The following is a 15,179-nucleotide window of genomic DNA, read 5'->3' as shown; positions in this document are numbered from 1 at the left end:
ACGTTTTCATTTCACGAGAGTAATTAACCCACATACCTCCCCTCAGAGCTGGCGGTTAACATAGAAGATACATCGACTCTCCAGCAAAGCCCTGGTCTCCAGAATATAAAACATGCCCGGACCATTGAGCTCAGCACCGCAACTGAATTTCAAACCTAAATGATCCCATCACCTAAGCAATTAATCAGCCACACAGAGCTTCATAAAACGCCTTTCTGCCCAGCGCCTGGCGGCCTGCGGAGGGGGGAGGCTCCAGGGAGGGGAGGACTCCGCTGCTGACCTCCTGAGGCTGGAGCACAGCCACAGTTCGCTCACACCCACTCGCTCTGCGGTGCGTCCCCAGGAGACCCCAGGAGGTAAGGAAGGCTCCCTCCGGGTTCCGTGCTAACGCCCCCCCCCCCCCCCCCCCCCCCGGCCCACCCCGGCCCGCCCCGGCTCAGGACTCACCAGTGTTGATCTCCCCCTCGTCATACACATCCACCTCCAGGAGCCTGATGAGCATGCGGAAGAGGATCCTGAGGAACTGCAGATAGGAGCCTGTCTTTCCCACCTGGTGGAAATAGTTTGCAATGGGGGAGAGGGAAGGAAAAGAGGTTTCACCCCTGGGCTCTCCGAGTCTCCTGATCAGAGAGCCCTGAATAAGGGCCTCATTGTTCTGGGTCACACCCCTTTCCTTCTGCCCCCAGGCTGCTGCTGCTGCTGCTGCTGCTGCTGCTGCCTCTTCTTCTTCTTCTTCTTCTTCTTCTTCTTCTTTTTTAAATATATTTTATTGATTTTTTTTGCCCCCCTCCCTCCCATATATACCGTCCCTCCCCAGAGTTTTATGTCCATATTTTATTGATTTTTTTTTTTTACAGAGAAGAAGAGGGATAGAGAGCTAGAAACATCGATGAGAAACATCGATCAGCTGCCTCCTGCACACCCCCTACTGGGAATGTGCCCACAACCAAGGTACATGCCCTTGACCTGAATCGAACCTGGGACCTTTCAGTCCGCAGGCCGACACTCTATCCCTTGAGCCATACCAGATTCTGCTGCCCCAGGCTTCTTCCCTTCTTGGGGACCCCAGCTTAGGATAGGGTCTGGCCCGGTCCTACCTGTGGGGGCCCAGTCAGCAGCAGCCGTCGGGGGTGGCAGGCCCGGGTGCCGGAGCCGGGGTCGGGCTGGTTGCTGTAGTCGGCGTGGTGCTGCCGGGCTGCGGTCCACTGCCTGTAGTAGAGGGACTGCTCCTCGCTGCCCATGTCCTTGTGCAGGAGCGGCCGCAGGGAGCTCACCCAGGCCACGTCGGCGTGGGGCAGCAGGGACGCCGAGGACGGCAGCTTGCCCCCCCTCTGGGAGCCCAGGAGGCTGTAGGCCGCTTTGGACAGGATCACTATTGGGGGCAGAGTGGCATGCAAGCTCCTACAGCCTTGGACAGGCCCAGCGGGCCACGGGAGGGCCCGCGGGCCCGAGGAGGAGGAGGAGGACGACGACGAAGGCTTGGAGGTGGTGCTGCTCGCCATCTGGGGGCCCAGGGAGTCGGACTCCTGCTTCAGGGTCTCCCCGGCGCCCGCTGTGCCTGCAGAGACCCCTTCCTCCGGCCCCGTGCTGTTGGCCGGGCTCCGGAAGCCGGGGGTCAGGGGCTGCTTCTGGGACTTGTCCACGGTGCTGGAGGAGCTCACCCCATTCTCCACGATGGAGCCTGGAAGGACAGAGCCCACCCTGTGACGGAGGCCAAGGCTCCCGCACCTCCAGGAAGAAGGGCCAGGCCAGGAAACCAGGCTCTGCATCAGCTCCAGAAGCCATGCTGGGACTCCTCCCCTGCCCTCCCTCCCTCCGCACGCTTCTCCCCCACCCCTGGCCTGGCTCAGGCCAATGGGAGACACTGGCTGGAAACCGGCTGTGTATGCCCGGGCTCGCCCAGCAGGGTCTCCAGGGTGGGCAGCCTTTCTCTGTGAGGGCCGCGGCCCTGTCACACTGGCTCCTCTGGTTTCTTCAGGCCCAGCAGGGTCAGGGCACCTGGGGGTATCGCATCTTTGTAAATAGTCCATTATTAAACGTTCCTTGATGACCTCATCTGGATGTGCTAACCGGTTCACCCCAGAAGACTGACCACTGCAGGCGCCCCATTCCAGTCCTGCTCAAGTGGCACCGCCACCTCCTGGGTCTGAGGACCTCGCCCTCCGGGCTGTGGACAACCTCCCTGGCTGTGGCCACTTCCAAGGACGCCCAAACCAGCATGGGGAATGCCTCCACGGGAAGGAGGAGGGAAGCATAATCTCCTAACGAGGTGCTGCCCACCATGGAGACCCTACAGGGATCTCGCCCAGAGGGCCCCGCACATTTGGCCAATTCACTACAAATGTGTCTTCCCCCTGACAGGGCAGCCACTCTTTGGTTTGAGGACACACTTAAAGCTCATTAGGTTTAAGACTGAGGCCCTCTCTGGGCTCAGATCCTTGCTTCCCAGGCATGCAGGTCAAATCCCAACCTTGGGAGATTCTAGATCTAGATCAGTGGTCGGCAAACTGTGGCTCGTGAGCCACATTCGGCTCTTTGGCCCCTTGAGTGTGGCTCTTCCACAAAATACCACGTGCGAGTGCACACGTAGTGCGATTGAAACTTCATGGCCCATGTGCAGAAGTTGGTTTTCGGCTCTCTAAAGGTATTTCAATCTTGTACTGTTGATATCTGGCTCTGTTGACTAATGAGTTCACCAACCACTGATCTAGATGGACACCAGGAACTGCAGGTTATTGCAACCAAGTCATTCCACTTGCTCGTCTGCCTTTTGTTGTCTTCCTGTGTTGTATGAGAGGATGCCTTTCTGTCACGGCTCTGACCTCCAGAGTCCACATGTCTGTGCACTCTGAGCAATGAGCCTTCCCGAGGATCCCTGGAGTCGGCCCAGGGCTGGGGGAATGAGTGCTTAGTGGTGTGAGCACAGCCCCCACGTCAGGTTGTCCTCAAAGGGAGGGAAATTCTAAACAGCAAAAGGCAAACCGTTACCTTTGTGTGCATTCATCAGAGCAAGGCCAAGACCATGGGAGCCTTGTGGGACGGTTCTAGCAATCAGGGCAAGGAGGGGATCTGGTTAAAGAGCCACAGGAAGGAAGACAAAGTCTCCTCCACTGATGCTGGCATCTCAAAGCTTCTAGATGTGACAGCCATCCTCCCTTCTGTTACCCTCTCCTGTCCTTGCCCTTATTCTGAACTAGCCTCAGAGGGAAACCTGGGAGCCTTTAGTGGAGGGGCAGGAGGTGCAGCCCTGGTCCCTCCAGTAGGACAGTCCTCAAGCTCTTTAGGCTGATGGTCAACATTGAAAGAGAAAAGCCCACCAGAACAGCCTCTTCAGTTCCCACAGGGAGCCATCTCACAGCTACAGGATGGACAGAAAGACCAGGGCTGCTTTCGAACACGCAGTGGTGTGTGTGTGTGTGTGTGTGTGTGTGTGTATGCCGGTCACAGTGATGGATGGAGGAAAGGAAACGGGGACAGAGGAACATGACTGTGGTTAATTCTGGTAGGGGCTTTTCATTTCTGCTCACTCCTCTCTATTTTGTTATATGCTCCAAGTTTTCTATGGTAAGTTTTATTACTTTCATAGTGAGAAACAAATGGAAATACAGTTGTATTTGCTGTAGTACAATTTATCAGAAGAAAAAGCACCTGGGGCACTGCCATAGGCCATATGGTAATTCTGCAAGAGAGGGCTGGCAGGCTGCATGGCGGACCATCAGTCAGCCAGTAGCCCCAGAGTAGCTTTCAGGATATGAACACTTGCCATTAAGTACTTAGAAAAGTCATCCATCCATCCATCCATCCATCCAGTCACTCATTCAAACATTTTGTGCCAGGTACTAAGCCAACTAACACAAACTTACAGCTTCAGGGTCTGGAAGGAAGAGAGGGCCTCTGTGCAAATACTGGAAGCATAGTATCTATGAGATCATTAGGGTAGGAGAAACTAGAGGAAATGTGCAAACTAAGGTTGATAAAATTTACTCTACTTGGCCTATTATCAAGTTTGCCTTTAAATGTTTACCCATAGAAGTATTTTGGGGCTGTTCAACAGTCATGCTTAAAAGTTCCTCTCCCAGGAAAGAGGTCTGGAGGGGATGCTGGAGCCATAGAAGACTCCTCTGGAAACCTCAAGGGGTGTCAGTAGATGCCTCTGCCTTCCGCACAACTCCCTCCCTTCCCATGCCCCTTCCTCATCCTTCGAAAGAGAAAAGGGAGTACCTACCCGAGGTTCCAGTGATGGCACTACTGTTGCTCTGGGGCCTCTCCAGATCGATCAGCAGCTCATCCGAGTCGTTCTCACTCACGGCGGCTCTCTCCTGCTCCTTCCCGCTGAGGTCCAGGGCAACAGTGGACCCCCGGATGACCTCTTTTGAGACATAGCAGCATGCCAGACCCACCTCCTGCTCCAGGGCTGTGCGAGTTAAATAGCTTGAGTCAATTAACCGGAGGTCACAGTACTTCAAAGACCTGCACAGAAGTAATGATGTTTTTGGTGAGACCATCTGCTTCGTATGCAGCATTGGTATATGTCTGGATAGAGCTGGATGTCTTCCAGAAGCTAAAGTCATGGGTTTCAGTGCCAAGGAAACCTTGATTTAAACCTCAGCTCTGCTAGCTCCTAGCTGTTATGATGTCATCCTAGCCACTTCATTTTATTCAACTGTAAGCAGATTAACAGTGCCTGGCTAATATGATTTTTGTAAAGAATGAATGGCAAGACACATATAAGGCATTTAAGGCAATACGTTACACAGTAAGCACTCAGTTAATGCACTTATTACTGTTCTTGCCATCAATCTGAAGGCCTTGGGTCCTTGAAGGGGTTGGGGACAGCAGATTAAGAGACTTCATCCGTAAAGAAATCCTGATTTCGGGCGGGTGCCTTTCATCTCTGTCTCTCTGGCTGCCCTGCTTGAATGAATAAACATTTCTCTCTATGGCTATCTTCCATTCCCCACATTGCTAGGTGATCTTTGGAAAGTCAAAAGAAGGAATCAGAGAAAGCTTTATTTCTTATGTCCCTGAAAGAAATTCTATTTTTTACTTGCCAAATGAATGAGATGGTTCAGTATCAGCCAAGTTGTAACCTTCAGCTCATCTGGGCAACTCATAAAAAAACATACCTGGGAAAGGTTTCTCCAAGAGGATCTTTGCCGGTTAGTATCACAATACAAGGCAGACCTTCTAAGTCTTGGTATGTCCGAGGGATCCATTCTTCAGGTTCATTTCCTCTCCAGGTCTGTAGAAAGGGGCCCATACGAAAAAATTAAATTTCCACCTTTCAAAACATTTCTAGGTCCAGATTTTTTAATATACAACTGTGCTTCCAAATGACTTCCATGTTTTAATTGCTACTAAAAAAGCACATACGTGCCAGAAGAATGTGGCCTTTAGTTATATTTCAATAGGAGAAAGCAGGAGATCTTGGTATACATCACCCATAAGCCACACAGACCAAAGAAATGATGTGAAATATCCCACAAACCTTAGAGAAAAAAACCTGGTTAAAATACTTGACTCAAGGCTCTTAAACATACTATATTCTTCATATCAGACTCTGAGGCTGATTGAAAGATAGAGTTTTAGCCAACTGGCATGGCTCAGTGGTTGAGCGTCAACCTATGAACAAGGAGGTCATGGTTTGATTCCTGGTCAGGGGCACATGCCTGGGTTATGGGCTTGATCCCCAGGATGGGGCATGCAGGAGGCAATCAATGATTCTCTCTCATCATTGATGTTTCTATCTCTCTCTCCCTCTCCCTTCCTCTCTGAAACCAATAAAAATATATTTTAAAAAAAGAAAAGACTGTTTCAGTTGTGAGTGACTAAACAATTAATCTCAACAAAACCCCATGAGGCAGAAATTTTCACCAAGAAAATCATGAAGTTAGCCACCTCTGATAGTCATTTTTCCTCTTTCTCCCTTTATTAACTTTGAAAATAGCTGACAGGTAATAATTGGCTTTCAGCTCCAAAAAGTCTTTCTCAGGAAGGCTAAAAATAGAACCAACAAAAAGCCTATCCCTTCCTTGGAAGAGTAATGCAATTAGCTCATGACTTTACATAGTCTATTAAGCATCAGCTTCTCATATATATCAACACATTTGTACATGTACACACATGTGTATCTATAATAAATGGAATGCATATCTTGAGAACATGAATATAGCAATGAATGAAAAAAATCTCACTAACTTGAAAGATGTTCAAAAGTGAAAAAAATTTAAAAAAATATATATTTTATTGATTTTTTTACAGAGAGGAAGGGAGAGGGATAGAGAGTTAGAAACATCAATGAGAGAGAAACATCCACCAGCCGCCTGCTGCACACCCCCCACCGGGGATGTGCCCGCAATCAAGCTACATGCCCTTGACCTTTCAAAGGTCCCTGACATGAACCTGGGACCTTTCAGTCCCCAGGCCTCTATCCACTGAGCAAAACTGGTTTTGGCAAATGTGAAAAAATCTTACATTTTTAATATTTCCTACAACTTTTGTGATATACTATGTTAGTACAGCTTTGGTAATATATTTAAAATATTTTTTTCTTGAGACATTAATGTTTATTCTATGTAAATTGGTAATTATTTTGTACCTATGATCTGGTAATAGATTTATTTTTATATTGGAAAAAAAAGATCTTACAGATTCTTCTAATTTAGAGCAGAAAAAATAGAACATCTTTTACATAGACAAGGTGGTTTCTACCTTTTATAAAAGTATGTAGCATCTAACTATGCTTTATATCAGCTTTCTAGCCCTAGTTATTTTAAGAAATAAACTGACACTTCTGATAATAGTTGGGAACAAGGACTAAGAAGTGAGGTGTTAAGTAATGCATGCAATGCTATTTTAAAATAGATGGTTAGCCCTAACCGGTTTGGCTCAGTGGATACAGCGTTGGCCTGCGGACTGAAAGGTCCCAGGTTCGATTCAGGTCAAGGGCATGTACCTTGGTTGTGGGCACATTCCAATAGGGGGTGTGCAGGAGGCAGCTGATTGATGTTTCTTTCTCATCGATGTTTCTAACTCTGTATCCCTCTCCCTCCCTCTCTGTAAAAAATCAGTAAAATACGATATTAAAAAAAATAAAATAGATGGGTACTTCCTTTGCTAAACATAACATGGGATAAAAAGAAACTTAAAAAGCAAGAAATAATCTGATAAAAAATTTGTTGATGTCTAGAAATACCAGTCTTTAGAAATAAACGTACTAATAATTATTCAAATGAAATGTATGTGCTTTGTAAAACTGTAACCTCGTTGCCAAATCTTTGATCATATATTTGCATACTAGGGGGAAATCAGTGGATCTACGCAACTTCACAAGTTTGAGAAATTTTTCATGTACTAGAAAAATTAATCTCTCAGAAAATTTTTCAAGTATTAGTAAGGTCTCTACAAAAATTCAGTTTTCCATACATTTTCATGTGAAAGGGAACCATGACTTTACGTGATTTATAGCAAATAATTCTTCAGGTAGGAAACATTTTCTGTATAGCCATCCCACTGGACTCGTGATTTCTCTGACACTGGGATTCTCCCTGAATATATTTTATCTCCCAGAAACCATCCATAGACTATGGTTCCACCAAGAATAATGAGGTCAGGTTACAATGATGGGATAACAGGTGTTATATTTTACTTCAAAAGATGTATTTTCAAAAGATTAAACAAATCTTGCTTTTATTCCTAACTCGTCAGAGCTAGCCAAACCACTATAAAATGCCTTTCTGTCACGTTGCTACTCCTGATGAATGGTGCTGAAGTCTTAGATACACCAACCCTGCCCAGAGTGATGTCACTGCAGAGTCATTTAAGACAATGCAAAAGGCTGGGTGAGTACTGAGTTCAAGGAGAATATGGGGTTCAAGGCCAAGGAAACCTAATGAACTCTTCACAGGCAGAATGCTTCTGGAGGAACTGATATATCGATAGATCTAATCCCCGTACCCTTCCAAAGTGCTTGTAATCACTTCTAAGTTAACCACAATCCATGAAGAACATTTGGAAGGTAGCACAGAAACAAGACCGTCTAATAGAAGAAGAGGCACTGGGTTATACCCGAGGCCAGAGATAAAAAGCACAGCCACGGCACCCCCACAACAGCACAAGAGATTGGTAACGTGGAAATCAGAGGGCGAAGCAGAGACTACCTGGCGAACAACAGTCTAGCTTAGGGTGTGACCATTTCAACAGGATTTCATATTTCCACTTCCACACAAATAGTTTTAACAGGACGAATTACTATGATCCAGTGGTTTTCAAAATATGAAAATCTCTTTTGTGTGGTTGGTGCCTGGCAGCTACTCATACAAATGGAGAGAGAACGGCTTTGAGACACCCCCGCGCGCCGCCCTCCCTCCTTTGTGGATGGCAGCTCTCAGAACAGCGCCTGCAAGGAGCTATCACCCTCTAAAAGCCCTGCCGGTGATTCTGATATGCTGTCAGCCAGCTTCAGAGCCTCAGTGCTTGATTGTGGCTTTCAAACTGTGGCCCGAAGGGGCAAGTTACTAGGACCTGCTGATTTATACTGACTTAGTAACTGGCACTTTTGAAGGGTCTGAACAAATGACCTAAGGCTTTAATAATAGTTACATTTGCCGAAACCGGTTTGGCTCAGTGGATAGAGCATCGGTCTGTGGACTGAAAGGTCCCAGGTTCGATTCCGGTCAAGGGCATGTACATTGGTTGCAGGCCCATCCCCAGTAGGGGATGTGCAGAAGGCAGCTGGTTGATGTTTCTCTCTCATCGATGTTTCTAGCTCTCTATCCCTTTCCCTTCCTCTCTGTAAAAAAAAAATCAATAAAATATATTTAAAAAAAACCCAACCCAATAGCTACCCTTGGTCAGTGTCAATGGAAACCCAGCAAAGACCTCACATCCTTTAAAACCCTCTCCTGGCAGCAGGTGTGGGGGACCGCACAGAGCAGTGCTGATGATTTACCTTTCCTCAGTTTTCATCATCAGCACTAGTCACCTTGTCTCAAGACCTATGTCCCAATGAGTTTCAGGACTCCTCTTTGTTAGTCAGCCTTGGAATTCTGGTCCACCACTATATTTTAAAATGGTGAACCTTATATCTGTAGACGAAACAGAAATGCTGCGATTTCCACTATATATAGGAGTTTTTCTATTTTTAGGGTTGTTCCTGTCGTTCATCAAGATAATACAAGATATTGTGTTTGCGTTTTGGATTATTCCATTGGGTTGGCTGATAGAATGCAATAAAAAAAAAAAGTTTGCATTTGCAGAATGCTCCATGAACACTAAATAATGATTCCAAGATGAGAGCCCTTTGAGATCCCACAGTCCAGCTGTCGTTTGCAGGCGGGAAACGGCAGCCCAGGGCGACCATGCAAATCCCCCAGGACGTGATTCTCTTTGTGCCGAAGCAGATGTGTGTAAACTCGGTTTAGTTCCGTAGTTCGTGCAGGGTGCAGACGCCATGTCAGTCTACGTCAGGCATACAACCCCTAGCTCTGTGCTGTACCGATACGTATGCAGGTGTTTTATTAAATGGTTTTAAATGGCTGGGACACTCTGGATTATGAAAAACGTGGGCAGGGCACAAGGCAGGGAGTTAGTGGATTTAGGAATTCTCTCACACTCCCCATGCCTAGCAGCAGGTGCTTAGGACAAGCAGGCATCTCGGGGCCGTGCAGAGGGAGTGGGCTTGCTCATGCACCAAGTCCCTGCGCGGGATGTTCAGAGGGTCTCCCTACAGCCCAAGCCTTGGGGCTGGGCGTCACAGCAACTCTGAAGAAACAACCAGCTGTTGAAGAATCTCCACATGCAGTAGGGCAGGGAACAGTTCTACACGAGTATCGAAGATAAAACAATACTTTACCGACTCTAGACATGAGCTGACAGGCTAGACAGACAGAAAAGAACCAGTGAATCCACGATACTTATTTTAAAGGCGTACCCCACAGAGGCCGGAGAGGACAGCTTACCTTTTTATTTCTGAGAAAACAGATGGCCGTGGGCTAGATGCATCTCAGACAAGGCCAATAAACATGGGGTCAAATGGGGTCATCTCATTTTTGCACCTGCAGTTGGAGAGCATGGAAGACCAACTGCATGCACATGCTAAAAAACGGGAGCTGGGCAGAAACGTAATAAGCTGGTTCCAGTTAGGAAAAGGGAACATCTCCTGTCGTTTAGCCTTAACCGTGTCGGGAAGGTGAGACCGACACGTGTGCAAAACCCCGTGAACCTCAGGCTACCTACGTGGGGATTTCTGGAAAACAGAAACATGCGGAATTTCGAAGGAGAAAGACATGTCTGCCCAGGGCTAACCTTTAATCGTGCCACGAAGTGGGTTGCGACGCTGACTTCGGAGGCAGGGTTCCCCAGGATGATCTCGAAGCGGTACTGCAGGCCCAGCTTGTCGCGCACTTCCTGCAGCCGCTCCTTGGCCAGCATCGCCAGCTGCACGGAGGGCACCCGGATGATGAGCATGTGTCCCCTCCCACTCTTGGTTTTTCCCGGGGAGCTGATGAGGTCGTCCATAATGCTGAGCGTTTCCGGAGTGCTGTGGTCCCGGAGGGACGCCATGGTGGTGAGAGCCATCAGAGCTTCCGAGTACTGCTGGATGAGAAGGTAGCAGCGGACGACCATGCTGTGCAGCCTGGGGTACCTTCGACAGAACACAGGGAGCTAGTCCTCGGCCCAGGGCTTGCTGGGGCAGTAAGGGTCCACATGGGGGGAACCCAGATCAACCGTGGTGGGAAGGGGTGAGTGACCAGTGGCAGCACTGAGTTAGAATGTTGTCAGCTTATTTCCGAACCTTAGGATTGCAATTAAAGGAAACTGAGACTTTAATACCATTGTCTGTAGCATATCAGACATAAAAAGAGTCATTATTGTTACTAATTCGGGGGCTAGCCCCACAGAGAGCAGTATGAATCTTCCCATAAAATGTGACTTGGTGCTGGAGAACACTTGGAGTTGACTGGAGAAACAGCACCCCCTAGTGGTGCAGCCTCCCATCACATAAGCAGGCTCAGTAAAGAGAACCTGGGAAGGAGCAGGCCTGTTTCCTGGCTTCACTCAATCGCCACCTCACCCCACCTCCTGCCTAGACTGCCTGGTAAAAAGATCACTTTACTAAAATTGGAAGTTTTTACAAATTCAGAGCAGGCAGAAAATGAATCTCTCATTTATGTGCTGGACCTCAGAACTGATGATAAAATGAATATAAATGGGCAAAGAGGACCCACTTGCAGGCATGAAGAGATGCTGGTCAAGAAAGTAGGTGCTAGCAAAATGAGGGTGAATCTTTGTGCTTCCTTTCTGGTTGCCAGCTGTTGGCACGTGTAGCTGCCTAGCAGCTGGGTAGGCCAATGAAGGATTTCACCTTTGTCCCACTTTATAATTCTATTTAAAGTAAAACAAGTGGTTCACTGGCCTTCTATAGACAAGTCCAAGGTCAAATACCAACTGGGATGACCAAATAAATTATGTGTTTTGAAGTACTTTAGAGTTGGAAAGGAGCATAGATGCCCTGGGCTGTGACCATTTCACCTTCTCAGAGGAGGAGGAGTTAAGGAGCTGAGAGAAATTCAGCTACTTGCCCCAAATCATCCAACTGGTCAGAGACACAGCTGGGACTAGATTCCACTCAGGTCTCTGACAATAGTATCTTCTGACATTGCCAGGACTTAGTAGATTGTAGAAATCCTTCAACTCAACCAACCCTGGGCCATTCCCTTCAAGTAATCAATACATTATAGCAATTTTTAGCCAGGGGCAACTGGATGGAAGAAATAAGCACAGATAATCCATGTCTGAAGCTTCATGTTTTTTACTGGGCCATGTAGGAAAGCCAAAGTTGAACAAATGGTAACTCTGACACGCAAGCATTTCACACTCTGAAAGAAGCATGAACACAGAAGTGAATAGTTTTCCCAATCTGTTAATGTTTGCATTAAACTGCAATTGCAGTTTTGTATTACCGAAGTTGTAATATGTGTTGATGGGATCATCTACTAAAATACCAGTTATGAAACTCTGAATGTTGTTACCGGAAGGAAAGATAAATTTCAAGCAGGCAGACGTAATGGGTGAGTGGGAAACACTCACAGGGGAAGCTCATGGGCTGGTTTTGGAAGTCTAAGATCACATTTGCTGTGAAAAGGATTAATGTCACAGTGTCAGTTAAGTCTTCTCAAATCCAACAGCTGCAAACATATAAAATCCTTCTCCAACCCTGCTCCTTTTCCTGACGCGGCATTTTAACTTGCTGGATCAGATGCATCCACCTGTCCTCATTTTCATTTCTCTTTCTTTTTTCTTAGCACCATTATGAGGCAGGTTGTTACACAGATGGCTTGTGACCAAATTGAAGCAAATGTTAATAACTAGAGCTATTGAAATTTACAGTGTGCTCATCAGATAGAGCCACTTACCCCTGTCATTGGATGATCAGAGAGTATTGTGGCATGCAGGGAGAGGCCTGTATTAGGTCAGGCAAATTCTAATGCCTCTACCTACTCTTTGAGTCCATGATTCAAGATCACAGAGGCAAAAAATAGGAAAGCCCTTTAGTCTTACAGAGTTTGATCTGGAACTGGGGAATAAAAAGAAGGCAGAGGAATCAGAGGAGTCAGAAGAGTCATGTCCTTAATTCCCAAGGTCGGGGGCTGGAGAAGGTGCAGAAGGAACCGAGCTCACTTAAATGATCTGATTGCTCCTTAATTTTCTCCAGTCTATACTCCAAATGTCTCTTAGTAAAGTTTAGTTTTTACCAGGTCACCTAAGGGTACTGCCTATGGTGGACAGAGGAGAAAAAGGGGGACAAGTGGGGTGTATGGTGGGAGAGGCCAGACCTCAGAGGAATGGTCTTTGGTAAGCAGATCCCTCTCTGCCCAAGCTTGGGAGATGAATAAGTCCCACTCCGGTCGCTAGTTTCCTTTGTGGGTCTCAGATGATCATAGAAAACCCACATGAGTAGAAGGTCATCTAAGGAAAGGCTATTTTTGTTCTGCTGTCACTTGCCAACCACACAGCCTGGGCTCCACCGAGCTCTCGGTGACATTGACACAAGACTTCTGGCTATTTTCGACATGCAAGTTCAGCTGAAGAAAAGGTTGAAGGTCTTTATTTACCTTTCCAAGAGAGTGTTCACCATTTTTTCAAAAGTCTCATCGCATCTCAGAAGTGGGCTTGTGATCCCCCACTGAAGAGACTTACTGTACTCATTCAGGCCAAAGTACAGCTTCCCTTCACAGCTCATGTCCTCCTGGTTCAAAACACAAAGCAAAGCCCAGTGAGCACAGGATACAGTGTTTTTTTTTTTTTTTTTTTTTGGGGGGGGGTGGTGTGGTGGTGGTAAGGACTGTGTAATAGGTTATTTCCTGGAAGGTTAAAAAATGTAAATAAACAAGTGGGACTACAGCAAACTAAAAAGCTTTGCACAGCAAAGGAAACTATCTACAAAATGAAAAGGCAACCTATGGAATGAAAGAAAATATTTGCAAATCATACATCCGGTAAGGAAGGATATGATATTCAAAATATATAAAGAACCCACACAACTCAATACTGAAAAAACAACAATCCAATTAAAAAATGAACAGAGGAATTGAATAGACATTTTTTTTCTAAAGGAAATCTATAGATGACTCTCAAGTATAGTCATCATGTGGTACATTAGATCCTCAGACCTTATTCATCTGATATAGCTAAAAGTTTGTATCCTTTTACCAACCTCTCCCTTCCCTGCCCCCTTCCAGCCCCTGGCAAGCACTGTTCTACTGTTTTTATAGGTTTGACCTTTTAAAAATTTATTTTAGATTCCACGTATAGGTGATACAACACACTATTTGTCTTTCTCTAACTTATTTCACTTAGCACAATGCCCTCAAGGTCCATCCACATTGTTGAAATGGCAGTATGTGTCTCTTTTTCATGGCTGAATAATATTCCTATATATGCATATATGTACATATATACATATACACAGGGTGAGGGTTGTGATGATGGGTGTTAACCTAACTTACTATGATGATCATTTCATAAAACAGTATATACAAACTTTGAATCATTATGTTGTGCACCTGAAACTTTAATGTTACATGTCAGTTACGTATATCTCTGAAAAAGTGCTGATGTTTTCTCCTCTGTGGCCCTGCCCAAGCTGTCTGCCGCTGGGAACGCCTGGTCTGTCCTTCCTCTGTTTCAAGGCCTATCCCCAGTGCTCTCTCCTCCATGTCTCCTTTCCTGGATTTCCCCAGTGGATGGGATTTCTCCCTCCGTTCACTCCTAAATAATTTTTTTTGAAATTACCTTATTCTACTTTGTTTTAGTTTTATGACAAGTAAAAAGTTATACAAAAAATGGAAATATAATGGACATATAACATTATATTAGTTTCAGGTTAACAGCCATCACCACACATAGTTACAGTTTTAACTATGAACTTTTGTTTTTTTCTTGTGCTAAGAACTTTTAAAATGTTTTATTAGCAACTTTCAAATATGCCATACAGTGTTGTTACCTATAGTTACCATGCTGCACATTACATCCTGGGACTTGTTGATGTCATAACTGGAAGTGTGCACTTTTTAACTCCTTTCACTCATTCTGCCTACCCCACCACCCCTGCCTCTGGCACTCGCCAATCTGTTTTCTCTCTCTATGTGTTATTCTCCTTTGAACAATAGTGACTTTGATATATATTTTGCTTTCTCCTATAAATCATAAACTCTGTGTGTTCTTGGAAAGATCTACCAACCACACATTGTGCTCAATTTTTTTTTTAGCTGAATTTCTTTGCTTTTTCCCCCAGACATTCCTTCTTTAGGACATTAGCTTTAGGAGAACTAAAGAAGGCTAATTGTTAGGAACTTCTTCCCTAAATGTATAAAGTTGTAGCTATAAATTAGATTCACTATTTCTACCTTTTCTCCACATTGATCTCAATTTCATAGGAATGATGTTTTTAAACTTTAGAGTATAACTCCCATTCCTCATTTATTTTGAATATAATCCTAGGTATATCATATCTTTAATCCATAAATATTTAACTAGATACCTCTAGATAAGACCCCTTTAAAATACAATCGCAATACTATTATTAATCCTAAAAATTAAACCATAACCCATAGGAGTGACTTTTAAGAAAAATTAATTTGAGCCTGTTTCTCTTATTACTTCATTAAGGAGAAGAT

At 45.7% G+C, this 15,179-nt stretch overlaps 1 protein-coding gene across 1 annotated transcript in view; it reads right to left on the bottom strand.

The window, feature by feature from the left end:
• Window positions 1-15,179, bottom strand: part of GREB1L (GREB1 like retinoic acid receptor coactivator) — a 198,644-nt gene that overhangs the window by 14,378 nt on the left and 169,087 nt on the right. The window contains exons 20-25 of the mRNA XM_036418475.2: window positions 13,116-13,249; window positions 10,306-10,645; window positions 5,127-5,242; window positions 4,226-4,470; window positions 1,098-1,681; window positions 448-550 (exon numbers count right to left, since the gene is read on the bottom strand). Of these exons, the coding sequence (XP_036274368.1) occupies window positions 448-550; window positions 1,098-1,681; window positions 4,226-4,470; window positions 5,127-5,242; window positions 10,306-10,645; window positions 13,116-13,249 (1,522 nt within the window). The remainder of the gene's footprint in view (window positions 1-447; window positions 551-1,097; window positions 1,682-4,225; window positions 4,471-5,126; window positions 5,243-10,305; window positions 10,646-13,115; window positions 13,250-15,179) is intronic.

Source organism: Pipistrellus kuhlii, unplaced genomic scaffold (assembly GCF_014108245.1).
Source record: "Pipistrellus kuhlii isolate mPipKuh1 unplaced genomic scaffold, mPipKuh1.p scaffold_m20_p_6, whole genome shotgun sequence".
Classification (NCBI taxonomy): domain Eukaryota; kingdom Metazoa; phylum Chordata; class Mammalia; order Chiroptera; family Vespertilionidae; genus Pipistrellus; species Pipistrellus kuhlii.
The sequence above is the reverse complement of the archived record's forward strand: the minus strand, read 5'-3'. Positions and strand labels throughout refer to the sequence as shown.